Source organism: Emericellopsis atlantica (genome assembly GCF_019669845.1).
Source record: "Emericellopsis atlantica unplaced genomic scaffold F5Z01scaffold_14, whole genome shotgun sequence".
Lineage (NCBI taxonomy): Eukaryota > Fungi > Ascomycota > Sordariomycetes > Hypocreales > Bionectriaceae > Emericellopsis > Emericellopsis atlantica.
In genome coordinates, this window is record NW_025764716.1 from 460,022 (window position 1) to 487,194 (window position 27,173).

At 55.5% G+C, this 27,173-nt stretch overlaps 10 protein-coding genes across 10 annotated transcripts; 6 read left to right on the forward strand and 4 right to left on the reverse strand.

The window, feature by feature from the left end:
- Window positions 1-122: 122 nt before the first annotated feature.
- F5Z01DRAFT_118620 (autophagocytosis associated protein) lies at window positions 123-1,478 on the reverse strand. The gene is made up of 3 exons (XM_046257465.1): window positions 1,460-1,478; window positions 313-1,366; window positions 123-261 (listed from the first exon to the last, which is right to left on the reverse strand). The coding sequence occupies exons 2-3, from the start codon at window positions 1,285-1,287 to the stop codon at window positions 208-210; spliced, it is 1,029 nt and encodes a 342-aa protein (XP_046118063.1). The 5' UTR covers window positions 1,288-1,366; window positions 1,460-1,478; the 3' UTR covers window positions 123-207.
- On the forward strand, window positions 1,339-1,857 carry F5Z01DRAFT_656068 (uncharacterized protein). Its single transcript, XM_046263554.1, has one exon. The coding sequence runs from the start codon at window positions 1,578-1,580 to the stop codon at window positions 1,791-1,793; it is 216 nt and encodes a 71-aa protein (XP_046118064.1). The 5' UTR covers window positions 1,339-1,577; the 3' UTR covers window positions 1,794-1,857.
- A 20-nt stretch (window positions 1,858-1,877) lies between these two features.
- On the forward strand, window positions 1,878-3,794 carry F5Z01DRAFT_119428 (uncharacterized protein). Its single transcript, XM_046257471.1, has one exon. The coding sequence runs from the start codon at window positions 2,371-2,373 to the stop codon at window positions 3,373-3,375; it is 1,005 nt and encodes a 334-aa protein (XP_046118065.1). The 5' UTR covers window positions 1,878-2,370; the 3' UTR covers window positions 3,376-3,794.
- A 1,633-nt stretch (window positions 3,795-5,427) lies between these two features.
- F5Z01DRAFT_622519 (uncharacterized protein) lies at window positions 5,428-10,874 on the forward strand (the record flags this gene model as incomplete). Its single annotated transcript, XM_046261273.1, has 3 exons — window positions 5,428-5,907; window positions 5,959-10,708; window positions 10,759-10,874. The coding sequence occupies 3 exons, from the start codon at window positions 5,428-5,430 to the stop codon at window positions 10,872-10,874; spliced, it is 5,346 nt and encodes a 1,781-aa protein (XP_046118066.1).
- Window positions 10,875-11,395: 521 nt separating this feature from the next.
- On the forward strand, window positions 11,396-14,882 carry F5Z01DRAFT_724092 (uncharacterized protein; the record flags this gene model as incomplete). Its single annotated transcript, XM_046266625.1, has 2 exons — window positions 11,396-14,495; window positions 14,622-14,882. The coding sequence occupies exons 1-2, from the start codon at window positions 11,841-11,843 to the stop codon at window positions 14,880-14,882; spliced, it is 2,916 nt and encodes a 971-aa protein (XP_046118067.1). The 5' UTR covers window positions 11,396-11,840.
- A 116-nt stretch (window positions 14,883-14,998) lies between these two features.
- F5Z01DRAFT_119267 (uncharacterized protein) lies at window positions 14,999-17,718 on the reverse strand. Its single transcript, XM_046257470.1, has 2 exons — window positions 17,234-17,718; window positions 14,999-16,998 (listed from the first exon to the last, which is right to left on the reverse strand). Exons 1-2 carry the CDS (start codon window positions 17,504-17,506, stop codon window positions 15,115-15,117), a joined length of 2,157 nt encoding a protein of 718 aa, XP_046118068.1. The 5' UTR covers window positions 17,507-17,718; the 3' UTR covers window positions 14,999-15,114.
- F5Z01DRAFT_119266 (uncharacterized protein) lies at window positions 17,719-23,083 on the reverse strand. The gene is made up of 2 exons (XM_046257469.1): window positions 22,758-23,083; window positions 17,719-22,703 (listed from the first exon to the last, which is right to left on the reverse strand). The coding sequence occupies exons 1-2, from the start codon at window positions 22,999-23,001 to the stop codon at window positions 17,932-17,934; spliced, it is 5,016 nt and encodes a 1,671-aa protein (XP_046118069.1). The 5' UTR covers window positions 23,002-23,083; the 3' UTR covers window positions 17,719-17,931.
- A 119-nt stretch (window positions 23,084-23,202) lies between these two features.
- On the forward strand, window positions 23,203-24,753 carry F5Z01DRAFT_656076 (Pre-mRNA splicing Prp18-interacting factor-domain-containing protein). Its single transcript, XM_046263555.1, has one exon. The coding sequence runs from the start codon at window positions 23,316-23,318 to the stop codon at window positions 24,696-24,698; it is 1,383 nt and encodes a 460-aa protein (XP_046118070.1). The 5' UTR covers window positions 23,203-23,315; the 3' UTR covers window positions 24,699-24,753.
- A 153-nt stretch (window positions 24,754-24,906) lies between these two features.
- On the reverse strand, window positions 24,907-25,614 carry F5Z01DRAFT_681644 (uncharacterized protein; the record flags this gene model as incomplete). Its single annotated transcript, XM_046265711.1, has 3 exons — window positions 24,907-25,318; window positions 25,373-25,471; window positions 25,550-25,614. The coding sequence occupies 3 exons, from the start codon at window positions 25,612-25,614 to the stop codon at window positions 24,907-24,909; spliced, it is 576 nt and encodes a 191-aa protein (XP_046118071.1).
- A 111-nt stretch (window positions 25,615-25,725) lies between these two features.
- Window positions 25,726-27,172, forward strand: F5Z01DRAFT_119040 (ribosomal protein L21e-domain-containing protein). Its single transcript, XM_046257467.1, has 4 exons — window positions 25,726-26,058; window positions 26,117-26,184; window positions 26,243-26,290; window positions 26,353-27,172. Exons 1-4 carry the CDS (start codon window positions 26,023-26,025, stop codon window positions 26,681-26,683), a joined length of 483 nt encoding a protein of 160 aa, XP_046118072.1. The 5' UTR covers window positions 25,726-26,022; the 3' UTR covers window positions 26,684-27,172.
- Window position 27,173: the final 1 nt, after the last annotated feature.

Consider the following 27,173-nt stretch of genomic DNA (forward strand, 5'->3'; position numbering starts at 1 on the left):
CCTTTCTGGTTAGGCCAAGGATCAGTTCGAAATACATCACAAGGCGCCTTCTTTGGTGCCTATGCCCATAACGTCTTGAGTGAAATCATAAGTCTGGCGGCTTCGACAACCCGGTCGGCTATCATCTAGTAGTAGCCTATATTATCCTGTGGCAACGCCGATACTCCAGAAGTACTCACAGTGTCTGACCCTAGCAGCCTGTATACATCAAACGCCCATTGTGAAATCATGCTCGATACCTGGCGTTACACTCGCCATGAACTGCAATCTGTTAGCGTAACCCTGTATTGCACGGGCTGTTTGTTCACTCACCTTGAGGAAGACGACCAGGTACTGATCTACGCGAATGGCAACCTCAGCGTCCTCGCCAGCTTCTCCGCCGACGTCCTCCCACTCCTCCTTGTCAGCAGCCTCCTGCGCGCCCTTGACATCCAGCTTGTCAATCTCGTCCACCAAGCCCTCGAGGCCCTGCTTGCTCGCGTGGCCGCCGGACTCGCCCTGCTTGAGCTTCTCCCGCCTCAGGCGGAGGGCGGCATCGGCACGGTCGAGCAGGGACTTCATGACCGGTGCGTGCTTGCACGGGTGAACGCTGGCCATTTTGATCGCGTTGGCGAAAAAGGGGAAATCCTCGAGCGTCACGGTCTTGTCCTTGTAGTCGCCCACGATGTCATCCATCATCGCCGCCGGGGGCAGGGGGCTGCCGTTGGCGAGGTAGCCGGATAGGTACAGGCGCGGGGTGCGGTAGTACGGTGTGTACATGATGTAGAGGGTGTACGTGCGTCGGCCGGAGGACTTTTGCTCGGTGGAGGAGGGGATGATGGCGTCGTCGTCATCTTCGTCTTCCATGTCGGGGATATCATCGTCGTCGTCGTCGTGCCCGGCCGACTCTGCGTTGCCGGCCTCGTCGACGGTGCGGACCTGCTGTCTCTTGAGCGGCTGGCTGGAGTCGAGGCCGCCGGTGCGCAGCCAGCCCTCCTCGCCGTCGTCGCCGGCGGCGACCTCTGCCTCCTCGTGGCCCGCGTCGCCAGCAAAGTCGTCGTCGAGGCGGCGGTGGCAGGGGACGTTGCGGGTGACGAGGAACTGCTTGCCCGGCGGGAAGTAGGCGACGCGACGCGATGGGTCGTCGGCGTCGGCCCAGGACCAGGTGGGGAACTTGTAGACGAGGTAGTCTCCCGCCGCGAGGAACTCCTCGGGCGTGATCTGGCCGGTCGCCCGGAAGGTGGACGTGTGGGAGACGGGGGTATACCGGTCGCGGAGGGTGTTGACGGTTGATTTGATGTAATTCATGATGGTCGGCGGGGGGAGCGCAAGTCGGTTGTCGATGTTTGCGTGGGGGGAGGATGCGGTTTGTTGGTTGTGTTTGGGTCTATGATATATAAGGACAGTGAATGGTAGTTTGACGTGTATTACGTGGTAGAGCCGGATGAGAGTAAGCTTTATCCAGATCTGTTGGACGTACGTGACTGGACTGGAGGTGTGAGCAACTGATCCAGGGCCGGATCACATGGCTTTGGCGGGGTGACTGCTATCTACGGCTGAAGCTCAGGGTCCAAAGGCCGCTGAGCTGCGGCGGGGTCATGGCACGGTGGGCTGGCGTAGGCGCGGTACTCAGCGCTGTTGATGTTCAAGTTCTTCTGAATGAGCCTGTCGCACTAGATGACTGTTTGTCTATAGGTTTTTACGTCTTGACAGCCGAGCAAGATGCACAGGCGATCACTAGAGAGGGCGCACGGCCCAGTCGCTTGTCGGAGCTGTCAAGTCATGGCAGCCTGAGTGTAGCTCCGGCTCGGTGACAGCGCTGTGGGGCCGGATCTGGGCCGGATCTAGAATCACTGTTGATGACGTAGCGACTACGACGGGTTCTTTTTCGTTCGAAAGGCTGTCAACGCCTTATATTGGTATCAGACTTTCTATGAGCTGTTGATTAGAGACAAAGAGTGTTGGTAGCTGATTTTGCGTGCACCGCACTCCAGTAGACTTCCACTTTGCTGTTTGCTGACTTAACTCAAAGCTGATCAAAAAACACAATGAACTGCTATGTGGATTATTTGCAAACCTGTGAGAAATGACTACCTCCGCCAAAGCGCAGAAAAATGGGTCCTACCGCTCTCTAAACAGTTTCCAATATTATCTCGGTCAGTTACAGGTGCCAAAGACACAATTCAGCACCGTGGGCATCAGACACGTGAACGAAACGCAAGAGACAGTTGCTACGTAGGGTAAGTGGAATACGAGCTGACAAACGCCACTGGAAGCCACTGGATCCACGTTAGTCAGCATCAATTCCGGTCATTTGCTAACGATTGAGAATGTTCCGAGTTGAATCCCGGTCTTCAACATCACCATCCACAGACATATACGCAACAGAACATGACAGACACGGAGCAAGCTGCCGCTCTCAAGGCCCCGGTGGCCATGTTCAAGAAACGAAAAGGCACTGCGAACATACGAAAGCGGCCCGAGCCATCACCGCCCAAGGACTCCGACAGCGACTTTTCATCATCGGAAGACGAGTCTGGGCAGCGTGTCAAAAGGCGGAAGAAGGCAGCAGGCGTCACAGCCACCTCGGCCAAACCCACAAGCACCACCGAAACCTCCTCCATACCATATGCCGCCGACAGGGGTGCGATCGCCTCTTCCAACGATGCCACCAAGCAGAGCAACTGGTACGACGAAGACGCCCACGGCGCGCTCTCCGCAAAGAACCTACTGGGCACTTCCAAGGCACAGAAGGACACAGCGCCAGATGGCACCTATAAAGGTCTCGCAAATCAGACCACGTTCATACAGAAGGACCCAGATGCGCCGAAGCGAGCAGTGGGACCCCAGAAAGCGTCGACCAACGTCCGCACTGTCACGTTCTTCGATTTCAAGCCCGACGTATGCAAGGACTACAAGCAGACAGGATTCTGCGGCTATGGCGACGCATGTATTTACCTCCACTCGCGTGAGGACGTCAAGCAGGGCTGGCAGCTCGACCGAGAGTGGGAGATTGGTACCAAAGGGAAGAAGAACGTGGGCGGCACCGTCGTGGCCTCTGCGAATCGCGACGTGAAGGCGGAGAACCCCGACGACGCTGAGGACGACGCCTTTCTTGAGAAAATACCCTTCAAATGCATTATCTGCAAGGACTCATATCGCGAGCCTGTCGTCACGCGGTGTGGCCATTACTTCTGTGAGCCGTGCGCGCTGCGGCGGTATCGGAAAGACCCGACTTGTGCGGCGTGTGGAGCGGGGACCAATGGTGTGTTCAACTCGGCAAAGAGGTTGAAGAAGCTACTCGAAAGGAAACGAGAAAAGGCCGCAAAGAGGAGGCAGGAGAAGATTGACGCTGGCGAGGAAGTCAGTGACCAGGAGGATGGCGAGACTATATAGCGATGATACCCGCGAGGCGTTGGAGGTGGCCAGCGAGCCTAGAACGAATGGATGAACTGCATGATTGCATCTTTCGAACCAGATCAGCTCATGCATGTGATTGAATACCTTATCTTTTGCCGCCGTGACTGACAGCATCGTTGCCGAGAAATGTTAAAACTCAAGTGAACACTCAACAGCGTGATTGGCTGGGGTCACCCCTGTATTGTTTTCTTTCGCCGAAATGAGCTGGGTTATGCGAGCGCGTCATTTTGTTTTCTCGTCAGAGGACGGTGGATCATGACGGAATGGAACACGGTCCGAAGCTTCTTTTCTTGCATAAGTGTAAACACAACTTTTTGTAGGCATCTCGGGCCAGCGGTGAGGGTTCAGCAAGGGAGCCAACGAGGGATGGGACGGACTAATGAATTGTGAGGCAGCGCAATTTGATTACGGTGATCGAATTTCAGATATGGATATTTCCAGGTGACTAGACTACCTACGTAGTAGTTCATAGAAGGCTGGTGCCTCAGTCACTGTCTGGGTCCCCATCGTGATTGTGCCAGGATCGCGTTCTTCTCCCGGTGATCTGGAGGGGCTGCCTCACCGACACGCCGACACTGGTCGCCTTTGTGTGAACTTATTTGAGATAATTAGAGCGACTGGCTCCGCCAACGCTTCAAAGAGAGAATGTTCGGCCAACGTTGAACCATGCAGTGTTCAGGCAAAACCGTTCATGGCAGCAGTTATGCGAGCGGACAATGTAGAAGCTTGCCTGCGCCAGTATCCAGTTGCAGCCGCAGGAATGCGGCGGTCTATAGCGCTCATGCGATCCTTGTTGACATTCAAAATTTGATGGATGCATTGCCAATTGCCGGCGCTTCACAATAACTCACGGACATGGGAGTTTGTCCAACCTACAACATTTCCATCCCTTCTTTGTTCCTGTCACTCTTTTACAAAGACGCCACTTCTACTAACCAATCTTTATTTTCTTGTTCATTGTCACTCTTTTCATCTCTTTCGCAAACGTCTCGGCTGTAGCAGTTGCCAGGTGAGCTTGCTGGTGCCAGCGCTACGTGGAACACGCATGCACGCGCGCACGTCTACAGTCACCACCACACGAATTTGACACGCGACGACTGGCCTGGTCTGGACGTCCGAGTGCAACCCTTTCGAGCTGTCCCGCAGGCCGCCGAAAGTCTATCGAGAGCCACCAGGAACGGGGCGACCACTTCGATCTCAAGCGTCGCTACCGAAAGTCAATCACATTGTGGAAGAGGGGAGCATTTCCTGATCCCGCAGGATACGAAGCACTGTCGATTATTACTGCGGATAGGGAGAGCGCGCGTTGCTGCAGGGCTACATTCCAGCAAGGGACGACTACTCGAGAATTGCTGCACCGCCTTCTCAACAGTTTCGTCGAACCGCCGAGAATTGCGATCATTTTCACACTTTGCGCCCTAGTACTCTAGCATTGGTCTAGTTTCCGTCCCAACTTCTGGTTCAGAAACAGGATTCAGGGTTCGCTCCTTCCAGCAGCAGGTCTTGCTGATAATAAGCTGTCCTCGACCGTTTCACGGGCCCCCACTTTGTGGATTCCCTCAATCACAGCTCACGCAGAGCTTTAGAGCTGATCTTTGTCACTTCTCCCTGCAGCGCGTGTGAGGCCACTGCAAGAGCGCAGCAACGGTACTTTGTTTGGTCCTCCGCCAGCTGGGAGCATCTCAATTGGATCAGGCTGTCTTTGACACGAAAGTGACACCTTGTAACTCTGCCACGCAAGGGAGCAGGCGTCACAACACGACACGACACGACACGGCCATCTTGTCTCGTGCGACAGGGTAATTTCTTCCTTGAATTCAAAGACAGAGACGCCGATAGACTCTCTGCCCGCGCATCTTTTCGACCGCCACCTTTTCCCGACACGCTCGATCAACCGAAACATCGCGGACGTGGCACCCCCATCGACAGCGCAAATTACTCCGCCGAGGCACCAGACGTTGATGGTCTCGTGGCGCGTCTAGACAGGCTACCTGTCTGTCCCGATTGTCTCAACCACAGACGTCTACGATGGCCTCTCTTGGCCCCGACAGCAGACCTAATCTGCCCGCACCTGGTACCGACACATCCCCCGGCTCCGACGACCCATTTGTGTCCAACGACGCGCCTTCGTCAACAGCCCATTACCGATTCTCGACTTTTGATCATGATCTCTTCACAGCGGGGCCGGGCTCGTCTCCACTACAGGCGAAACGCGCCTTGGAGGCTCATCTCGCGGAGACAGACCGGCGGTTAGACGAGGCGGGCAAGCTGGGCACCGCGCTAGTGAACCAACGGAAGGCGCTTACGGAGCAATTACAAGAAGTAGAGAAGCTGAATGCGCAGGGAGATCTGAGTCCCGAACTGAAGACGAAGCTGGTGGACATTGAGAAGGAGTACAACGACTTGGCACGAGATTCGGCGAGAGCATTCCTGCCCAAGCAGAGGGTGCCTAGCAATGAAGCTGGCTCAGGATCTCCGCATGTGCCAGACGGCGCGAGGAGCGGCAGGGTTGGTCTTCCATGCTCCCAACTCTGATTTTCGCTACTGACCATTACGCAGCGCTCTGTTAGCCCGTCCAAGTTTGAGAGTCAAGCTACCGGCTCGCCTACTAAGCTTAGCGTGCCGAACAGGAAAATCCGCAACCAACCATCTAGCCGAGTGCACGACATAGAATTTGCCGCCGAGATCAGCACGTCCCTCATTGCTCAAGTTCGTAATCTCCAGGCTCTTCTTGCCGACCGGGACGAGGAAGTCCGCGATCTCAAGCATGACAAGTCGACCCTTGAGATCGAAACCGAGAACCTGCAGCAGCGGCTCAAGACTTTGGACGAGAGCGAGCATCGGTACAAGGAGGAGAATTGGAATCTCGAAACGCGTATGCAGGAGGCCTCTACTCAACAACGTGAAGCGTCCGACCGGGAGAAGAAGCTCACGCAGGCACTGAGCACGTCCAATGCAGAGAAAACTGCGGCCCAAAAGGAACTGGACGAAGTCAAGCTGTCTCATGCTAGGCTGGTGGAGGAGCACACCGCCGCCATCAAGCATCATGACATCGAACTGGGGACGGCGAAGCGCAGCGCGGTCATGGCCGAAGGCGAGCGTGCCGTCATGCAGCGCAAGATTGATGATCTCACCAACCAGAACACGGAGCTCGCCAAAGCGTTCTCGACGCAACGAGGACGGGCGCTGGAGCGAGATCACATGTCTGGAACGAGCGAGGACGATTTCGAGACCGCTGACGACAATGCTACCCCAGAGCACTCTCCCCCCCCTTCACCCATCAAGGGGACGCCCAGGCACTCTATGCTCGAGACGGAAACGATGAAGACATCTCTGCAACATGCCCAACGCACGATTCAAAGTCAACGCAGCCTTATCCATCGCGAAAAGACCGAGAAGCTCGAGCTCCGCCGCATCATCCAAGATCTCCGTGATGACCTGGAGAGAAAGCGAGCTGACTCCGGTGCCAGCGGTGTCAACAGGCGAAGCAAGAAGGCCGAATCCAAAGATCTTAAGAAGAATGCTCGCCTACTCGGTAGCTTCCGCTCCAGCCAGCAGGAGATCTTCATGGATGACCCTGAGTGGGAAGATCAGGCACAGCTGTCTCCACGTATCCTCTCAGCCAGTGTCAGTCCCGCGACCAAGACGAGAGACGACTTCTCAGCGCCTGACTCGACCGACCATTTCGATACGGCCAACGAGGCCAGCGAGTCTGCATTTGAGACAGCCAACGAGCGTGCGACGGAGACGGAGGACTTTCAGACGACCAATGAGCAAATGTCTGACAGCGACGATGGCGCCGCCACTGAGACGGAGACAGCGTCCAGAGGCTTTGGCAAGATGCAGCGCCCACCGAGCTTACCGGCTGGTCTCTCACGACACATGTCGAAATCGTCCATCCATAGCACAGCGACTTCTGAGGAGGAAGACACGTACGAGGCCAAGACACCGACGGGCACTGCTCACTCGCACCGATCCAGCCGCTTCCTCCTGAATCGCGGTCCGTTCGACCGCAGCTCCCGCCAGGGCAGCGAGGAACCGAACCTACGAAGCAGCCCCACAAGCATGGCCAGCAACTACAGTGGCACCCCACAAGCAGGTGGCCAGAGCTTGTTTGCCGAGCTGCAAGACTTTGCTGGTAGTGACGAAGAGTCTGTCGGGAACGGAACGCCTAGTCGTCGGAGCGCTAGATCGGTTACGCCTGGCTCGATCCGTCGCCGGCTCTCGCCAGTGCCTGACGTGCCGACACTTCCCAAGGTTCTCATGGTCGATAGTGGCATGATGACTGAGCCTATGGAAGATACCTCATTGCCCGCGCTCGCTCCAGCCTCAAACCTCACAGCTGGCCATGCTGAACGGCCCACGTCGATGCAGTCTGTGATCGCGGACCCTCAGCGTGTGTCATGGCTATCCACTGCCACGGGCGATTCTCGACCTCTTTCTCAAATCTCATACAGTGATGTCGGGGCTCAGCATGACCCGGACATGGAGGCCAAGCTGGCTGCATTCCCTGTGCCCCCGACCTCGGTACTTGCGCAGCCTGAGCTCGGTTACTCCAATGTTCACGCCGAGCACGTTGAGCCACGGGAAGAGGAACACACTCCTACCGCGATGGAGTTTACGCCGGTGGTTACGGAGAGCGTGGAACCGGTGGCCGAACCAGAGGTTGTGCTCCCCACCCTCAGCCTCTCCGCGGTCTCTGCCCAGCACGTCGAGCCCATTGCTGAGCCAGTCGTGCCGCGACCAACCTTGGGCCTATCGACCGTCTCTTCTGAGCACATTGAGCCTATTCAGCAGCCGGAGCCGCCAGCTCCGAAGCTTGCATACACTGCAATGAAGACCGCCAATGTCGAGCCAGTGGCCGAGCCGGAGATCGTACCCCCTGCTCTGGCTTTGTCAAACATTGTCAACGAGAAGGTCGAACCCGTTGCCGAGCCCGAGGTCCCTCTGCCCACTCTGGCATTGTCCGTCATCAGTGCGGAACAAGTCGAGCCCGTCGAAGCTCCGGAGCCAGAAGCCGTGGCACTACCGGCAGTCATTCCAGCGCCAGTACCTACTGAGCCCGAGAAGCCGGCCCTGCCTAGCCTTCACTTCACAAATGTCCAGAGCGAACACGTGGAGCCAATCGTCGAACCTGAAGTCGTCGTTCCAGCGGTCCCGCTTGCCATGTCGGCCATTCAATCGCAAGATTGGGAGCCTCGTGCGGAACCCGAAATCGTGACGCCGCAGCCCGCACTTGGCTTTACCATTCTTCAGTCGCAGCAGGTCGAGCCTGTGGAAGAGCCACCTGTTCCTCAACCAGCTTTGACGTTGTCCCATATCCGCTCCGAGAACCTCGAGCCCGTCGCCGAGCCCGAAATCCCTCCTCCTCATCCGCAGTCACTTGCATTCACAGGCCTCACCTCACAGCACGTGGAACCTGTGGCGGATCCTGAGCCCCTGCCACCGAGGCTCGGGTTCTCTGGAATTGCTACGCACGGTGTTCTTCCGCTTGCAGAACTGCCACCGGCGCTTCCGCAGTTAATCCTGTCACCAATCGCGGCAGAGGGTGTCACTCCCGTCAGCCCCGTTGAAATCCACGAGCTGCCCAACTTTGGCTTCTCTTCAGTTGAATCTGTCGATACCAGGCCCATTACACCTAGGAGCCCGTGGCGGGAGGCCTTCATCATGCCAAGAGACAAGGGACGCACTGGTACGCCAGACAGATCGATGGTGTCGGCCTTTGACATTCACCAGGACGACTCGCCCGAAGCCGCTCAGAATGAGACTAGACAAGCGTCCGGAACAGAGGATGGAACCAAGGAGTTGCCTCAGCCGTTCAGGGAGATCTCGGGCAATGCCGAAAATCGCAACCCCCAAAAGAAGACGGCTGTTTTCAGTGACCAAAGCGCGCAAACCTCGCTCACTGCGGAAGCCATCGATAAGCTGTTCAACGTTGGATCGAGATCTGGCTTGAGTCACACCAAACATCCTTCGGTCAGCAGTGTCGGCACACCAGGCACGACAGGCACAGTCCGCATCCATCGTCCTGCTGAGGAACGCACCGGTAGCCCCACCCCTAAGCGGACTGACGGCTTCTTTGATGCAGGGACCGCTTTGATCCGGCCTGGCAGTGCCACCAGCGGCCGTGATTCGGTCAAGGACGCGCCCCCTCTTCCCACTAACCACCGCGAACTCATCGAGGCAGCACGCACTGGGTCGGCCAATGGGCCCAAGGGGGATATGGGCCCTCCTATGTGGCCTGCTTCTGCGATGAAGGGTCACCGCCCTCGCACTCCCAGTCTGAGCGCCAGGCCGGCATCCAATCATTCAGCTCGCGCCGTGCCTACGTTGAAGGGAATGCGAAGCACATCGACACAGGGACAGCAGCTGGGCGTCTCGCATTCACCTACGAGGTTGACTGCACGTTCCAGGCAGTCGTCCGTGTCGTCGTTTGTCTCTGAGCTTGACACACGCTTCAACATGCGTCCTGGGGAAATGGTGGATCCTACTGGTCTGGGATCCAATGCGGATCCCCGCATGATCCAGGCTATCACGCAGACTATGATCGGAGAGTACCTGTGGAAGTACACGCGCAAGACAGGCCGTGGCGAGATGTCGGAGAAGCGACATCGCCGGTACTTCTGGGTACACCCCTACACGCGCACCCTGTACTGGAGCGACCGTGACCCGGCAACTGCTGGGTCGCGCGAGCTCAAGGCCAAGAGTGTGCCCATTGAAGCTGTCCGTGTTGTGACAGACGATAACCCAATGCCACCAGGCCTCCACCGTAAGAGCTTGGTGATCATCTCGCCGGGCCGCACCATCAAATTCACCTGCACTACAGGACAGCGCCACGAGACATGGTTCAACTCCCTGTCCTATCTGTTGATGAGGACAAACGTCGATGGACAGAACGACGCTGAGGACATGGCTCATCACATTACCCAGGAGGACGTGGATGAGTTCAACCCCCAGTATGGGCAGCGACAAGCAAACGGGACAAGGCCGCGTGCGCCGCCCTCACTTTCGTCGTACAACTCTCGAACCACGCACAACCAGTCGCCAGCTGGAGACTACTCCATGAATGTGCCCACGTTGACGCCCCGGACGCCCGCGCAACGGCCTTCCGCCCTCAACAAGCTCTTCCGATCGTCGGGGTCGAAAATCTCTGGCACTTTTGGCAGCTTCCGCGGACGTGCGTCAGCTCCCGATACTAGCATTTATGAGGCCAGCGAGGTCCATGACAGCGCAGAGGATCTTCGTGAGATGATTGAGCGGCAGGATAGGGAGGCTGACCGCCTCGAGAACGTCCGCGCATGCTGCGATGGTGAGTACTGACTTTCTTTGAGCATCCGCAATTGACTAATTGTTCCGTAGGCAAACATGACGTTGGCCAGCTGCACCATCACTCTATCAAAAAGCGTGGCGCAAACTCTGCGGCTCATCACCCTCCATCGAACGCGCCCATGGCTTCGTTCCGATCCCGAAGCTAAAGACAACATCCCAACTACAGGACTTTCGCCATCGGGCAGGCTTGCTGCTCGTTGCGAGGACCCCAGTCGACACTCACTAGACATTTCCAACTCACTTCTTGTCACGACTATACATTGACGACACTGACGACTTTTCTATTCCTGTCTTTGTTCTCCGCTTCATCGCATCCGTCTCGGGCGATGCTTAATCATACATCATCCACCTCTCTCCTACACACACCAAGCCAACTGAACCACCATCGTTGTCTGCGCACGGTTGCGCAATTTTTTTTTTACTTGTTGTTGTCTGTACTACACTGCTCACTTCTGCGCCTCTTTACGGACATACCAGCGATATAGCACTGGTGGTCTGAGGGATTGTCACTGCAGGGCAGTATGAAGAAACCGTCGTCTTTCTTGCAGGGCCTTGTATTAGTTTACTCTGTGGGGGCGAACGGGCGACTGCTTGTCGGGCGTCTGAAGATTACTATTGCTATTTAACCCCTGAGGTGAATCGAGATACTTTGAGCTGCCTGTCCCTCCTGTTTGTTTGTTATTTTAAGGGGCTGACTGGGCCCCCTTCTCCATTTTGGTGAGACGTGACAGTATCTGTGTGGTGCAGAAGTGTATAGGGTAAGCCAATACTCCGGTTTGGCCAAGTGTCCTCACATGACGTAAGGCTAACAGCACAGCACAGCACAGCGCCTCGAGGGCCAGTTGACAGTTCCCACTCCTCCGCGCCTGCCCGTGAACGGCGGCCCCAGTCCCGCTTCGCGATCTCCCACAGTCCACCATCCCAATGCAGTATGAAGCTGGGCTTGTCTAAGGCATGGTTTTCCCCAGCATGTTGACTTGTTTGTTAAAGCGTTCCCACTCGCTCGCTCATTAACTTCAGCCCTGCCTTGAGCTCTGTTTATCTGTTCTCTTCCATTTGAGGCACGACCCCACCAACCAACGCAGCTGGCCGACGACCGACCTGTTGACTTGATGACAATAGCCATGGGGAGCTGGTCAGCCTTTCTGGCGGCCTACCTCCTAGGCGGCATCACGTTCATTCCCCTCGTTCTCATCACGGTATACCTGCACACGCTGTACGCCTGGCCGAAACGAACAGATCTCGACGCGAGCGGACGACCCGACGAAGATGGCACCGACGATCTCGTGCAGCCCGGGGACGACAAAGCTGCTATCGATGCGGCAAAGAAGGAGGAGGCGAAGCAGAACTCTGCCGAGGTCACGGCTGGCTACTTTGCCGTGTGTCGAGAATACACGCCGATGGGCATCAACGCCAAACCGATCGAGCGCTCGACGCCGGTGGGCAGCGCCACTGTTGCGGCACCCAGTCAGAGCGTCTACCAGACCATGTATCGTTCCATATTTGATCGAAAAACATCCGTGCCTGGGAATCACGACAATGGAGGCGGCAACAGCGCGATGAGCCAGCGGCCCAGAAAGGCGGGGAACGTGTTCTACGTGGTGCTGAGGCATGGCCACCTGATGTTGTTCGACGACGAGGAGCAGATTGAAGTGCGGCATGTGATTTCGCTCGCGCATCATGATATTTCAGTCTATTCGGGAGGCGATGTTACGCCGGAGGGCGAGCTGTGGATCAAGCGCAACGCACTGTGTCTGTCACGAAAGCAGGACGGCCCCGAGATGACGGCGGACAGTCAGATGTCGAAGCCGTTCTACCTGTTTTCGGAGAACTGTTCTGCCAAGGAGGATTTCTACCACGCGCTGCTCAAGAACCAGGAGCAGACGTTTGGGGCCACTGATCCGGGCAATGTCCCACCGAAACCAAAGGCATTCGAGGTGAAGAACATTATCACGCTAGTCCAGAAGCTTCACTCCACGGAGGACAATGTGCATTCCCGGTGGCTCAATGCTCTGATTGGGAGGGTATTCTTGGGCGTGCACCGCACGGCGGATATCGAGAGCTTCATCTCGGAGAAGATCACCAAGAAGATTGCGCGTGTCAAGAAGCCGACATTCCTGACGAATATTAACATTCAGAAGATTGACACGGGCGACGCGGCGCCCATGTTCAACAACTTGCGGCTGAAGGACTTGACAGTGGAAGGAGAGTGTGTCATTGAGGCAGACGTCAAATACACCGGCAACTTTCGCCTCGAAGTCGCGGCCACGGTGAAGATTGACCTTGGCACGCGGTTCAAGGCTCGAGAAGTCAACCTTGTGCTGGCTGTCGTGCTGAAGAAAATCGAGGGGCATGTGCTGTTCAAGATCAAGCCGCCACCGAGCAACCGTGTCTGGCTCTCCTTTCAGACGATGCCAAAGATGGAGATGGCGATTGAGCCAATTGTCAGCCAGCGCCAAATCACGTATACACTCATCCTGCGACAGATCGAGAACCGAATCAAAGAAGTCTTTGCGGAGACCTTGGTCCACCCATTCTGGGACGATGTGCCTTTCTTCAAGACTGAGCACAAGTCTTGGCGAGGCGGCATTTTCGAAGGCGACAATGCCGTTGTCTCGGAAGGCAGCGACGTGCAGGGCATCGTCGCGCAGACGGGCGATGCTGACGCAGTGGACCGCGTGGACGACAATGCCGAGTTGATCAACGAGACAAGACCGCTTGAGAAAAGTCACAGCCTCCCGCTGGTGACGGAGAATGCTCGATCGACGACGACAACGGGACTGTTTGGGAGAAAGATCTCGAAATCCTCGGCGCAGCCCTCACCAGCAGCCTCGTCGACTAGTCTCGAGACAAAGCCGCAGCCAGTGCCAGTACCGGTGTCGTCGCCACGCGCCACTGAGCCAGTTGTCGGGACAGATGCTGCCCATGCGGAGCTGTTCAAGCCGTCATCCCCTCCTGCTACGGACAATGCAAGCTCATACATGGCTGCCCTGCAATCGAGGTCGCAAGAAGCATCTAAAGAGCAGACTACACCAAGTGGTACGCCATCAAAGCCAGCCTCCGTAGCGCCAACATTGAGCTATTCGTCTGCCTCATCAGCAGACAAGGAGTCTGAACAGCAGTCTGACGAAATCCCCATGCCGCCGCCTGGACGCAGAAATACCACTTCATCATCAGAGTCAGCGTCCATGAGGGGGCTTGATGGCCAAGAGCCTGCATCGCCAGCCTCATCAAAGACATCGTTCAAGGACCAGGCCGGCTCTCTTGGACGGAACTTCTTTTTGCGCCGCGAAAACTCGAATACATCGCTGCCCTCGGTCAAGGATGACTCATCTAGCGTGAACTCCCAGAAGAAGAACACACTCGCTGCCGTCACCAATGCCGCAGTGCAGGCTCGCCAATGGGGCTGGAATGCGATTCAGCGCCAAAAGGAGGCGCGTAAGAGTGGCGAGGGACCAAGCAACCCGCAGGTGGACCTATCGCAGCCCATGGGTCGAGGACAACCACTGCCACCTCCAGGAACGCCGTTACCTGGGCCGGCAAATAGTCGAACGAAGATTGGTCCGGTGAATATGCCCAAGAGAAAACCTGTGGCATCTGAGTCATCCCCAGCGGAGACGGAGGACAAAGACCACGATATAACCCCGCCACCTCCCCCAGCGGGGAGAAGGCGGAGAGGAGCTAGCCATGACGTGGAGGACGCTAACGAGGCAGCTGGGATGGGCATGCTGGTCGTGAAAGCGCCCGACGACGATGAGACGCCGGGGGTCGAAGAGAAGGACACATACTGGGGCGATGAGATCACTTCCAGGACCCCCGTGGAAGAAACGATACCAGCTCCTCGCCGCGAGGAGGACATTCGAAGTCGGAGTACCAGTCCCGAGAAAACCGAGCCTTCTGGAGCCGTAGACGCGGACGACACGGCCAAGTTGACAAAGACAAGCTCAGCAGGATCGACCGGCCCAGCCAAACGGTCAGCTCTTCGACCTGCCAGTTCAGCCAAGACACCAAGTCTTCGTTCCATCAGTCCTGGCAAGAGCCCCATTATCGCACGGCCGGTCATTGATGAAGACGATGATTACTCGGGCTGGCTGGACCATGATGCCGACCCGCTGGAAGCGGACAAGGGGACCGAAGACGACAGGAAGATGTAGATAGACATGTGGTTATTTCAGCCTTGACAACACAGCGAAGGAGTTTCTTTTGGGATGAGTGTCCTATAGTAATGATTGTCACGGTGGCGGGATCGTCAAATAGTACCTCCGATCAATAGAGCCGGGCATTGTGTTCATTACATATGTATCTCGGTCTTGCATAGTTGTCCGAGCTTATTGAGCCTACCACTCCAGCTCACATGGCCAAATCAAGGCTTCTCTCTGGCTGGCTCTATTCAATATCACGACCAGACCCAGGCTCAATACTCAATTTATCAGCAAACGTATCCTCCATCTCCGTATCCTGATCAGCGCGCGGAGGCGTTTCAGCGCCAGTGGGAGCAGCCACTTCTGGGACAGCGCCTAGGGATGAGGCTGTGGAAGCCCGACTGCGGCCCTTCAATTGCTTTTGAAAGCGAGCTTGCTGTCGACGACGGTCTGGCGAGAGCGACTTCTTCTTTGGGGACAGGGAGCGCGCCCGACGGTTGATGGCACCGAACCAGGTGCGAAGTGGCTGGCGGAGATTGGGGTCCTTGGTCGAGATTTTGAGGCCCTTCTCGACGGCCGTATTCTCAAACACCTTCATGCTCTTGAACATACTGTCGACAATGAACTCCTCACGCTCCACCGAAAGCTTGGCCTCAATGAGGGCGGCGACCAGGTAATCTTGGAAGCGCGGGAAGCGGCCGCCTTGCAATGACTTGACGGGTGGGTGAAGGCCGCCCTTGTCCTCTAGAAGACGATTGATACGTCTCTTGCGAACATCCCAGTCAGAGACATTCTCGGATACCATAGACAGCCACGGTCTGTACTCCCACGTGAGACAGCGTACGCCGCAGGGGGCCGGCAGTCGATACGCGAGGATCATGCAGTCCGCAACGTAGGCCAAAAACCATCGAAGTTTGATGGCGTGCAGAACGTCGACCTTGAACATTGGGAAGCCAGTTGGCGCCTCAACGCCAGCCGTCTGGCAGATCAGGTTGTAGACCTTCCTATCCGTGCGAGCCTCAATCCTTTTATCGACACAAGAGTGTTGCAGAAACAGCTTGGCTAACTCGACAGTATCTCCGGCCGCTGCGAGACGGTCGAACTTGTTCAGCAGCGCCTTATGCGACCTGCTGCCGGTTCGAGATTTCGATGATATAGACTCTGCTGTGTCGAATCCAGGTGGAAATTTTGCTCTGGGATCCAGATCAAGCATGCTCTCAGGGCCCTTATAGGTGACGGTCTCCAATGCCTCCCAACGCTCTCGAAAGGTAGCCTGCAGTGGCTCCAAGCCAACAAGGTCAGGCCACGACAACTCCCACTGGTCATTGCGAGACGAAAATGTGAAGTTATGCTCCTTTGGTAATCTGTTGATTGCGGATAAACTGTCCATAATCGAGCGACAGTAGCTGTTGTAGGTCTCAATTTGTTCCTCCGAGGGTTTGGCGGGTTGAAGACACTCAGGGGTGTCTGATTTCTCCGTGTCTGCGAGGTATGGATTGGCTGAGGATGTCAGAGTGTTGATCACAGTGCTCGCGAATATCGAGCCGCAAGAACGACCTAGGGAGCTCGATTCCGGCCATGCCAGAGACTGGGTTTCATAGTCAGCAGCCGACAGCATTGTCGTGTTGACCACTGCCTGACCATTGGGGTCATATCCCGAAACCTTGCGGCCCAACATGTCCACCACCCAAGAGCCGGAAAAGCAAGCCGTGGACAGGATTGTGGTGCGGCAGTCCGGATCCAGGACCTCGAGTAGCTGCTCCGCGGTCACCACAGAGGTAGCTCGGGCACCAGCGTCGCTCTCTTCCAGCTCTGGGCAGTGATAGTTGAGCTCCAAGGTCGTATCCGGGGCACCATGGCAAAAAATCAGCAGAACCAGGGGAACGTTTCGCGATGCCGCTTCCTTGGACGCGAGTTTAACTTCCCGCAGCCAGCGCTCCGGCATTGCGGCAGGCTCCACAACCTCAGGCATCGTGATTTCTCCCGACTTGATGAGAGACTCGCTGAGAACGACCTTCCTGTCCCGGTATGGGTTGCCGTGCAACAGGTGGCCGGTTGTTTCTTCGGGGGAATCGTCCTTGGCCTTGCCCACAAGGTGCCTGCACAGTCGAACGAGCTCGTTGGGATCCTAGAAAGAGTTAGTCTTATGATAGAAAACAATTTGTCTCGACCGTACGAGGACAGCGAAAGGAACTGGCCCCAATACTCGATCAAAGACGTTGGTCAATACTTCTGGCCTGTTTTGCCCATAAAGGGCAGAAACCACGTATCAAGTAAGTATTGGCCATCAGCTTCGATCGAATATTGGGCCTGATCCCTGCAGCTGTCTTGCTGTAGTTGGAGATGTTCAAGAGTTGACTCACCGCAGCGGTCAACCAAAGTTGCCGGGAGCCAAGCCCACGGTACAGTAGATTGAAGGCGTAGAAATCCGCCAGAAACCAGTCGTCCTCGTGTTCGAGGAGCGCGGGAATATCCGGGGACGCCATGCCGATGGTGATGGCATCTTCATGGACCACGGGGGGTGTGGTCGTCCGATACAGATGCGGAGGTCGTTCGTCATTCCTGCCATACAGCTTCTGGTCCAGCACACTATGCTGGACCAGAGGCTGCTTTTCGGGGGAGGACTGGGCAGACATCTCGAATACAGAGAAGTTGAGCGAGTCGAGAGAAGAAGAAGAAGAGAGAAAAAAAAAAGACGAAGAGGTTGAAGAAGGGAAAAAGAGGAGGAAGAAGAAAGCACTGGGAAGAGGTACTTAAACCTTTTCTGAGGGCCAACCGCTGAGTCACTAACCAGAAAGTTTGTCTGATATCAAGAAAAATAAGTTTTCGGTGATACAAACGCACAGGTACAATCTCGACTCCCCATAGGCCAGGGCGTCGACTGAAGCGAGAAGCAAAGTTAGCCTTCAGGGGAAGATGACACCGTTTTCAGATCAGAGTCATCTAGACATCGCAAGCAACTTGGCAAGCAAATTTGGCAAACATGGGCAAGACTCGGCTTCGTATTGGTCTTGAAAGCAACTGCACCTCGCAAGCGGTAGCAATCGATGGAAACCACTGCTCACCAGTCCAGCGCTAATCGATCGACCCCTTCCATCAGCCCCTTCATGACAGGTTCCGCCACAGCCCTTTCTTGCCTGACCTTGCCCAGCTGTCTCATGCGCGTCCAAAACACTGGGCAATCTTTGCTGTCGCAAGCGACATCCTCCAAGGGGCCTAGACCCGAGCATCCTCTGCAAATGCTCAGCACTTCTTCGTATCGTCTCTCCTCTCTTTTGAGCCTGTTTTGTAGTCGAAGGACGGAGGCATCGGTGCGAGTTCGGCAGGAGAAGCACAGAGCCTGATGTGTGCTACCGCCCTCGCCAGTGAACCTACGAGAACAGACAACACAGTGCGTGCTCTTCATGTAGGATTCCAACGTCGCCTTGCGCGGGCCACCTCCGTGTTGGTGGATCCGCTGGATCTTGGGCATCTCATCGTACCAGCCACGCACGTTCGCACCGACCAAGTTGAAGATTCGCTCCAGTGGTGGTATGAGGTTCTTGGAGATGTAGTACTCAGCGTCCAGCTGCCAGTGGGGGTTGCGGAGTAGCTCTTCAGGTGCGACGCATCGATCAATGAGACGCGCCCCTGGTGCTCCCGTGATCACGACGTACGGCACTCGCTCGCCATACTGCGGCTCGGCCCGTGCATCCTCCAGCATCCGCTTTGTGCTGATGAGGGCGCCAGCGGGGGGCAGCCCCTTGTCCGAGTACGTCCCCAGGCGGACCTCTTTGGCGAAACAGAAGTCCTGCACGGAGACTGTGCCACGCATGATCTTTTCGCATTGTTTCTGGAAGTACTCCTTGATCTGGCTCAGATCGGCGGTTTCGAACAACAACCGCAATGCCTTCTCCTCAATCTTCTGCTCGGCCGGCGTGCCGTCACGACGAACAGTCTCGATACCCTTGGCGTCAAACTCGGGCTTGACCTGGTCCTTACTCTCGTATTTGTAGCCAACGTATCGTTTCTTGGCAAGAAGGACACAGGGATGGTATACCTTTTCGAATTTGAGCTTGACAGGGCGGGGGTTCATGTCGGTGATCTGCTTCGCCATTTCATTGCCAATGTCGAACGCTTCATCGCGCGTCTTGCCTTTCAGATATACGAACAGACTGTCCGTGTCACCGTAGACAACCTCAGCACCCCACTTCTCTACCGAGTGTATGTAGGCAATCGCGCGCTCGAGGGTTTCGCGCCCCGTCTGTACGATACTGTCCGCAATTTCAGAGCACGGCATTCGACCAGAGAAAGAAGCGGACGTGTAGCCGTAGGTGACGTTGGCTAGTAATTTGAGGGCAAGCTGTCGGTTGTTGAGGAGCTTCTGCAGGGTCTTGTCATCCTTGTCCTGCTTCATGCCGCTCTTGACCATCACGCGCGTTTCCAGAATCTCCGTGAGCATCTTCGCAAGCAGCGATTTGCGAATCTCCGTTTTGACGTACATCATCCCGTTTGGCGTAATGTTGATGTAATCCTCCAGCAAGGCCAACAAACCTTGCTGCCGTTTGTACTCGGTGAAGCCCATCTTGCTCATGCCGCGCCAGTTGGTGATGCGACCCAAGAAGGTCGAGTAGCATAAGTTGTAGGCAATCATGACACTTGGGTACAGACTCTGAAAGTCAAGGACGAGCAAGGGGCTGTTGTAAAATGCACTCTGCGGTTCCATGACGAGAGGCAGACATTCCAGCGCATTCTGTCCTCCAACCTGCTTCCGACTGGGCGACACTAGCAAGAAGTTCTCAGGCTTCGCTATCCTGAACATGATGGACTCGACCTTGTACTGTGACCCTCGCGAGAAGACCGAGAAGAAGTCCACGCCAAGCAGCCTAGCCTGCTCGCTGGTTCGGGGAATCAGCTCGCTCGCCTCAAGGATCTGCATGTCGAGCTTGGTTCGAGCTTGGTAGTATCCAAGTAGTTTGGCCAAGTCCCGGGTTTTACCGCTGACGTACCAGCTGGTGAGCGTTTTCCATGAATAATGGGGGATCCGGCGATGCAAAGTATGCCAGACCACGTTCTCCATTGTGTACTGGAGCAGGTTTAGCTCGCCGCGCATAGCACGCCAAATGTTGATCATGTGTCGACCAGTGACACGAATGGTCGACGTTGTTGTGAAGCCCCAGCGATCTGCGTCCTTCCCGAATCGGCCGTGCGACTCTGTCTTCACGCGAGAAAACTCATCGCAGAGGTTGTAATCATACTTGAGGCGAGCTCTCTCGATCAGAAAGCCCCATGAGCTCCCGTGGACCTCGTACCCTGTCAAAACATCTGGGTCATGGGTTCGCACAATTTCAACCATGCGGACCATCAGGTCAAGCTCGCTCTTTTCATGGACAACCTCCCCCTTGCATTGCTGCTTGATGCGCCGTATCATATCACCGCCTTCGCAAAAGACAATCATGCCAGACTCTGTGTCGTCGGCCGCATCCTGGCTGTTGGCTGCGACCTCGTCCGATTTGACAGACCAGAAGATACATTGTACCTCATCCTCTTCAGGGTTCGGCACAAATTTGCCCCTGGTGTTGACATGGATCTCCATGCTCATGGTGCTCATGTACTGAACCTCATGCTGCACACTTGTCGACTTCTTCTTCTGCGTATACGAGAAGCCATGCTTATTCCTTGGCGTGGGACCCTCAATTTGAGACAAGTAGCGTCTCTGCGTTGGTAAAAGTTTGTGTTTTTGCTTCTGTCGCGCCACCGCCGTAGCACCCTTCTCATCCCACCACTGTGCCACCTCGTCGTACGTTGGAGGCGGCTCTGCAAACTCCCAATTCCGCAACGTGCATTTCTGTCTCTGGCGCTCGTACGCAAGCTTCGTCGCGGCTTTGTCCATGGGCTGATCCCTTTTCCCAGAATGTACCCCAACGGTGAGCCCGCTCGGGTCAAAGTCAGGCAAAAATGGCAGGGTATTGCCCTCTAGCTTGAATTCACGCCCTGCGTACTCTCGTGTCCGCGATGGAACATCTGCCTCTTTACTGTAATGGGCTTCTTGGTAGACAACGTCCGGCAGACGATCATCCAGTGCGGTCAAACTAGCTGACATAGGCTCGGGCGGGATCTGAGCAAATACAAATAGCTGAGGTCCATTGGCAGCGCTCGCAAGAGACCGCTGCAATTTTTCTAGGTGACCTTGCGCTTGCTTGCCGTCTAGTTGTTGGAAAGATGACGACAGCCCGTAAGATGACGGTGACCCCAAATCAGCGAACGAGCTTGGTGGATAAAAGGTCACAGTCTTTCGTGGAGTAGCACCGTCGCTCTTAGAAGGCGTGGTGAGACTGGCGTGGCTGCTCTGCGATTTGGGCAGGTTTTCTGATGGATCCTTGACAACGGCGAAATCTAGTCTTCCAGTAGTCGTCATTCCAGACTGGCTAGCATTGAGCGACTGCTTGTTCAAGCCGGTGCTCTGGCTGGGTCTAGGCGCAGTAGCGAATCCAGGAGCTGGCGTGACAGGAGTTGGCCTGATTTTCTTGGAAATAGAGGCCGTCATGGTGAAAGATCCCTTGCGCTTTCGTGCAGGCGTCATCGACGACACATCGTCGCCAGTTGTACGGATTCGTCCCACCAAGCCTTCATCCTCCGCAATGTCGAGAAGCTCCTGGCATACCGGGATTTTGGGAATCTGGCCGGTTTTGAGAGCACTGGCGCAGACCCCTTTGATGTTCTCACCCAGAGCTTTATTCCCGCCCGAAGCAGAAGCAGTACCAGCCGCCGCTATAAGCTCTCCTTCAACATCTCCATGACCGGGACCATGGGGCACCAAATCTCGTAAAGCCTCTTCGTCTGAATCCTCTGGAAAGAAGTCTTCATCGCCGGTTCTCGCCCGGACTACTTTCTGTTCGTCGACCTCGATGCTCCCAGTAGGGTCTAGCTGATCGTCTGCATCTTTGCCTGGGAGACCGAGTAATGGCAGCAGGTTTGCGGGGTAGAGATCTTCTACAGACTGGAAAACTGTCCTGATCTCGTCCCCATTGCTCAACGTGTGGGCGAAATTATCAAAGGAGATTGGTTCCCCCAAGCTTTGCTTCTCCTCTCCAATCAAAGATTTGATAAGGTCGCGGTACTCGTCTTCATGAACCCACCCCATTGGCTGTGACTGGCGTGGGTCGGCTGACATGGTGACCAAGACCTCGGGAGGGAATGGCGTATTGCCTTTCTTCGCGACGCCTGCCCGCAGCTGCCGCCGTTTTGTCTCATCCTTCCACAGTCCCGCCATGCTCGATACAAGTTTGACATCGCTGTGCAAAGGATTGGCGCGCTCCGTGAAATCATGGTGAATAGGCCGCTCTTGAATGAGCTTGCGATTCAGTATGTCCTGTACGCATATGTCCACCTCGATTGAGCAGTGGCTGACTCTGGGTAGGGCAGGGTCATCGGTAACCTGGTCGGGGGTCACAGACTGGCTGTGCCAAATGTGAGAGGAGTGAACACCATCATCGTGATCAGGAACCGGGGCCCTGAAATGTGTTTTTCGTGTGTCGAGATAGTCGCAGCCGTAAAGATTGTAGTCCGTCATGAACTGCAAAAGGTATTGCAGGTGAGCCTCGTATGGTTGAAACTTGCGCTTCATCACGACACCCTGCTGTAGCAGGTCCGACAGTCGGCTCATGACGATGGGGTTGAACATGTAGATCTTGAGGAAGCATCGGTAACCAACATGGAAGCCGTAGAACGGCACGCCTTTCACCAGAGTGATGCGCGCTACGAACCGAGCGCCGTCTCCATGTTGATCACGTCTGTAGCTGACAGCCAAGGCATGGTCGATGGACAAGTGAAGGCGATATATGAATGCGCCGACTAAGTGCACGTTAGCTAATGCTTGTACAACTGAGCGCAGCTGGAATTATTCACCCTCATCCTTGCCCATGCCGCCATCGTATTCCACATAAAGATACGGAAACGCTCCATGGATATGAGCACACACTTTTTGACCAGTCTCGGTGGCTCCAAAGACCCTCACCACCGGAACCTTTGGGCCCTTTGACACTTGCGATGGGCGCACATCATTTCGGAACTGAGGGTCATAACGGGTGGGCGACGCTTGATAATGGTCGATGCAGTTGATTCTGACCCGGAAAAGGTCTATACCCTTCATTCTGTGAATCCATCGGAGCACCGGCGATCAGCGCATGTCTGATCGTCGAGTTATTTGGGTGGTTCTGTATGAGATGCAACCGCAATGCGCTTGAGGCGAGCATGACGCGACTGGCGGAACGCGGATGGTCGCGAGATCACGTGCGATAAGTCACTTATCTTTCCCATCTTCGCGCGAAGATTACCTTACGGCTAACCTCGCGGCAAAGAAGAAACGCCCGTCCAACTATTTCAAAACAACAGGCGAGTGCGTATTCGACAGTCAACAGAAGACTCTATTTCTTACTCTTCGTTCTCATTTTCACGCCAATCAAAATGCCAGCACCGCCGAACAAACCTCCGCCTGAACCAGCAGCTGCTTCCAAGGAGGAAAACATCTACATTCCCTCCTTCATCAGCAAAAAGCCATTCTATGCCATCGACGGCGAAGATGAGAACGACTACCTGCAACATCAAAGACGAGAGCGCAAGGATGAGAAGTCACAATGGTACGATCGAGGGAGGAAAGCTGGCCCAGCCGCAACCAAGTATCGCAAAGGCGCATGCGAAAACTGCGGTGCTATGACACACAAGGCAAAGGACTGCCTAAGTCGGCCGCGAGCAAAGGGTGCGAAGCATACAGGGAAGGATATACAAGCAGACGAAATCGTCCAGGATGTTAGGCTTGGCTGGGATGCGAAGCGTGACCGCTGGAACGGATACGATGCCAAAGACTACCGAAATGTGGTCGAAGACTTCAACCAAATGGAAGAGCTGCGCAAGAAAGCGCGAAAGCCAGGCGAAGGGGATACTGCCGAGGACGAAGACAAGTATGCCGAAGAGAACGACATGAGCAAACATCAGAGCACAGCAACAAGACAGCTCCGCTTACGAGAAGACACGGCAAAATATCTTTTGAATCTTGACACCGAATCAGCCAAATACGATCCGAAAACTCGCGCTTTGGTGGATGGTGGCGCGACAAAGGACAAGGCCGCAGATATGTTTGCCGAGGAAGGATTCACTCGCTCATCGGGTGACGCGGGCGCTTTCGAGAAGGCTCAGAGGTATGCCTGGGAGGCGCAAGAGAAGTCGGGCGACACCTCGCAACACTTACAAGCCAACCCGACAGCGGGCGAGTACTACCGCAAGAAAGATCTGGAAGAGGCCGAGAGGAAACGTGCAGAAAAGGAGAAGGCCCTGCTCGAAAAGTATGGAGGAGGCAACACCAAATCAATGCCAGCCTCCCTGCGAAAGCTGGCGGTCACGGAATCAGAACAGTTTGTTGAGTACGACGAGGCTGGCTTGATCAAGGGCGCACCAAAGAAACAAGCCAAGTCGAAGTACACCGAGGATGTGCTGATCAACAATCACACGTCAGTATGGGGCAGCTGGTGGTCAAACTTCAAATGGGGCTACTCGTGCTGCCATTCATTCGTCAAGAACAGCTATTGCACAGGCGAGGAGGGCAAGAAGGCATGGGAAGCCGCAGAGATCCAGCGCTCTGGTGCCAACCTCATGGAGGAGGCGCCGGCCGAAACCCCAGAGGACAAGAGCGACGTCAAGGGCGGTGATGAAGAGACAGTACCGTCAAAGAAAAGGACGCGCGAGGAGATGATGAATGGGGTCTCCGAGGCAGAGATGGAAGAGTACAGGCGAAAGAGGACGGCGGCAAATGATCCCATGGCGAACATGTTAGGCAAGGATGAGCTTCTGTAGCATACGAGCTAGCAACATAATCTTGTCAAGTACATCATTTCGATTCACATTGTTGAGGCACATGCAATACATTGGCGAAATCATTCCATTTTCCTCTGGCGAACGCCGTGACTATGACGAGAAACCGTAACCCATAAGTGGTATCTCCCTTGCCCCATGCCCGGGCTCAAAGGGAAGCCGTTAACACATTTCATGCTTGGTGGTGCATTTACTCGTCATCCTCCTCCTCCTCCTCACCGTCACCGCCCTCGGCGGCCTTGGCCTTCTTTCTGCGGACACGGCCGGGACGGCCTCCACCGAATGGCGAGGTAAGGGAGAAGTCAATGTGCTTCTGGGAGTCGAGGCGGACAATGAACGAGGGAACGTTGACGATCTGCTTGCCGACGCGGATGTGACGCTGGCGAATCAGGACACGGGCGTGGTGGATGGACTTGGCAAGGCCGAGCTTGTAGACGCAAGTCTGGAGGCGGCGCTCCAAGAAATCCTCGATCTTCAGGGCCAGGACGTAATCGAGCTTCATGCGGGACTCGTCGAGGACACCGACGCGAACGAGACGGCGAATCAAGGCGTTACCCTCGAAGAGGCGCTTGGGGTCCTTCTCGTCGAGAGTGAGGAGCTGACTACACCGCATGTTAGCGAAACCCATCTCGAGGCCAGCCTGGAGCAACACGTACCGGGCAGCACGACGAATCTTGGACAGAGTCAGACCGACGCGCCAGACCTCGCGCTTGTTGCGGAGGCCATACTCGCCAACGAGCTTCAGCTCAGAGTCCCTGTGGTGTTGGTCAGTTTCGAGGTCACAATCGACTTAAACAGAGTCAAGCTCTTGTTCAGTGGCCGGTGATACTGACAATCGAGCGGCCTCGAAAGGGCGACGAGGGACACGCGAGGTCTTGGAGTACGCGCGAGGAGGCATCCTGAAGAATGATTAGATGATGTCGCGAGATGGATTGGCAGCGTAATAACGTACTTGACTTGCTCCTGGTGATGTTGTCGTGCGGAAGTAACTTTTCGTCAGAGGGTCAAGAAATCGCGAGGTTGTGGGGTGTAATTTTTGGCGCTGAGCAGCTGCGGCAGGGTCACGTGGGGCTGTTAGCCGCAGCCCTAAGAAATCCAAGTGCGACTCTTGCCCTACGACATTCTGCCCTCTGCGAAAAATATCCTGGGAAAATTCCTCGGATTAACTGGTCTCCCGCCCGCACAAGCCCGCCGCCGCAGAGCAAATCCACAACACCAAGTGAAGGCCTGAAGTTGCCATCTCCACGCCAAATTTGTTCACGACCATCACGACAACTCCCCACGGCCACCAGACAATACCGACGCCATGGGTCACTCATACGGAAAGCGTGCGGGCACCCGCGTACGTTTGCCCTCGAATTGACGATGCCGAAGATGTCGAAAACTAATTGATATCGCAGTATGCCTTCAGCAGGGACTTCCGCAAGAAGGGTATGATCAACATGTCTACCTACTTGCGCCAGTATCGGTCAGTTTCCACGGTCGATCGAATCGAGTCGAGAGCGAAATACTGACAACTTGGATAGCGTTGGCGACATCGTGGACATTAAGGTCAACGGTGCTGTGCAGAAGGGGTATGGACAACCCCCGCCGAACAACACACGAGGAGGACAGGAAAACTGACAATATGGAACAGTCTCCCCTTCAAGGTCTACCACGGTAAGACCGGCGTTGTCTACAACGTCACCAAGACCTCCGTCGGTGTCATCATCTACAAGAAGGTCTGGGGCCGCTACATCGAGAAGCGCATCAACGTGAAGATTGAGCACGTCAGCCCCTCCGGCTCGCGCGACGACTTCCTCAAGCGCGTCAAGGAGAACGCCCAGAAGAAGAAGGAGGCCCGCGCGAACGGCACCGTCGTCGAGGTGAAGCGTCAGCCCGCCCAGCCTCGCCCGGCACACACCCTGTCGTTGACCGACAACCCTCCCGAGACCCTCACTCCCCTGCCTTACGAGACGACGATTTAAGGGAGATTTTCGGAAAAACTGTGGTTCTCGCGTTCTTTTTCTTGGGGTGTTACGTCCGGATGGGAAAGAAATGAGCATGGCAAGGGTCTGCATTTCGAGGTCTATAGGGAAATATGACCCGGTGACACTTAACAAGTCTGAATTGTGTCTGGCGAAAGTGACTCGACGGACGGTTGCATGATAACAGACGAGACATGAGAAGCTCGGCCCCTCAACAGAATCTCTTGGGAATCCCCCGTCGCAGCAGTGACCCCCAAGCAGATGTGGCAAGAGAGAGATGTGATACGCATCGGTCGTGACGATGCGGCAGCTGTTTGCCTGCAAACTGCGTGGTGTGCACTTTGGGAGGCTAGGCTGTTCACATCTGCCCGCAAGACGCTGCGTCGCTGAGAGTAGTAGACTTCGTAGAGCACATTCACGTAAATCATCCCATACAGCCTGATTATCGGCAGAGCGAACGCTGGAGTTCTAACTCTACTGAATCTCGTCA

Excerpts from the sequence above, each read along its gene's own strand:
- F5Z01DRAFT_118620 (XM_046257465.1), bottom strand. The coding sequence starts at position 1,287 with ATGAATTACATCAAATCAACCGTCAACACCCTCCGCGACCGGTATACC. Across the intron at positions 262-312 it reads ACCTGGTCGTCTTCCTCAAG|TTCATGGCGAGTGTAACGCC; the intron begins GTGAGTGAACAA and ends AACAGATTGCAG.
- F5Z01DRAFT_656068 (XM_046263554.1), top strand. The coding sequence starts at position 1,578 with ATGGCACGGTGGGCTGGCGTAGGCGCGGTACTCAGCGCTGTTGATGTT.
- F5Z01DRAFT_119428 (XM_046257471.1), top strand. The coding sequence starts at position 2,371 with ATGACAGACACGGAGCAAGCTGCCGCTCTCAAGGCCCCGGTGGCCATG.
- F5Z01DRAFT_119267 (XM_046257470.1), bottom strand. The coding sequence starts at position 17,506 with ATGTCTGCCCAGTCCTCCCCCGAAAAGCAGCCTCTGGTCCAGCATAGT. Across the intron at positions 16,999-17,233 it reads AACTTTGGTTGACCGCTGCG|GATCCCAACGAGCTCGTTCG; the intron begins GTGAGTCAACTC and ends AACTCTTTCTAG.
- F5Z01DRAFT_119266 (XM_046257469.1), bottom strand. The coding sequence starts at position 23,001 with ATGAAGGGTATAGACCTTTTCCGGGTCAGAATCAACTGCATCGACCAT. Across the intron at positions 22,704-22,757 it reads CGGCATGGGCAAGGATGAGG|TCGGCGCATTCATATATCGC; the intron begins GTGAATAATTCC and ends ACGTGCACTTAG.
- F5Z01DRAFT_656076 (XM_046263555.1), top strand. The coding sequence starts at position 23,316 with ATGCCAGCACCGCCGAACAAACCTCCGCCTGAACCAGCAGCTGCTTCC.
- F5Z01DRAFT_119040 (XM_046257467.1), top strand. The coding sequence starts at position 26,023 with ATGGGTCACTCATACGGAAAGCGTGCGGGCACCCGC. Across the intron at positions 26,185-26,242 it reads ACCTACTTGCGCCAGTATCG|CGTTGGCGACATCGTGGACA; the intron begins GTCAGTTTCCAC and ends CAACTTGGATAG. Across the intron at positions 26,291-26,352 it reads AACGGTGCTGTGCAGAAGGG|TCTCCCCTTCAAGGTCTACC; the intron begins GTATGGACAACC and ends AATATGGAACAG.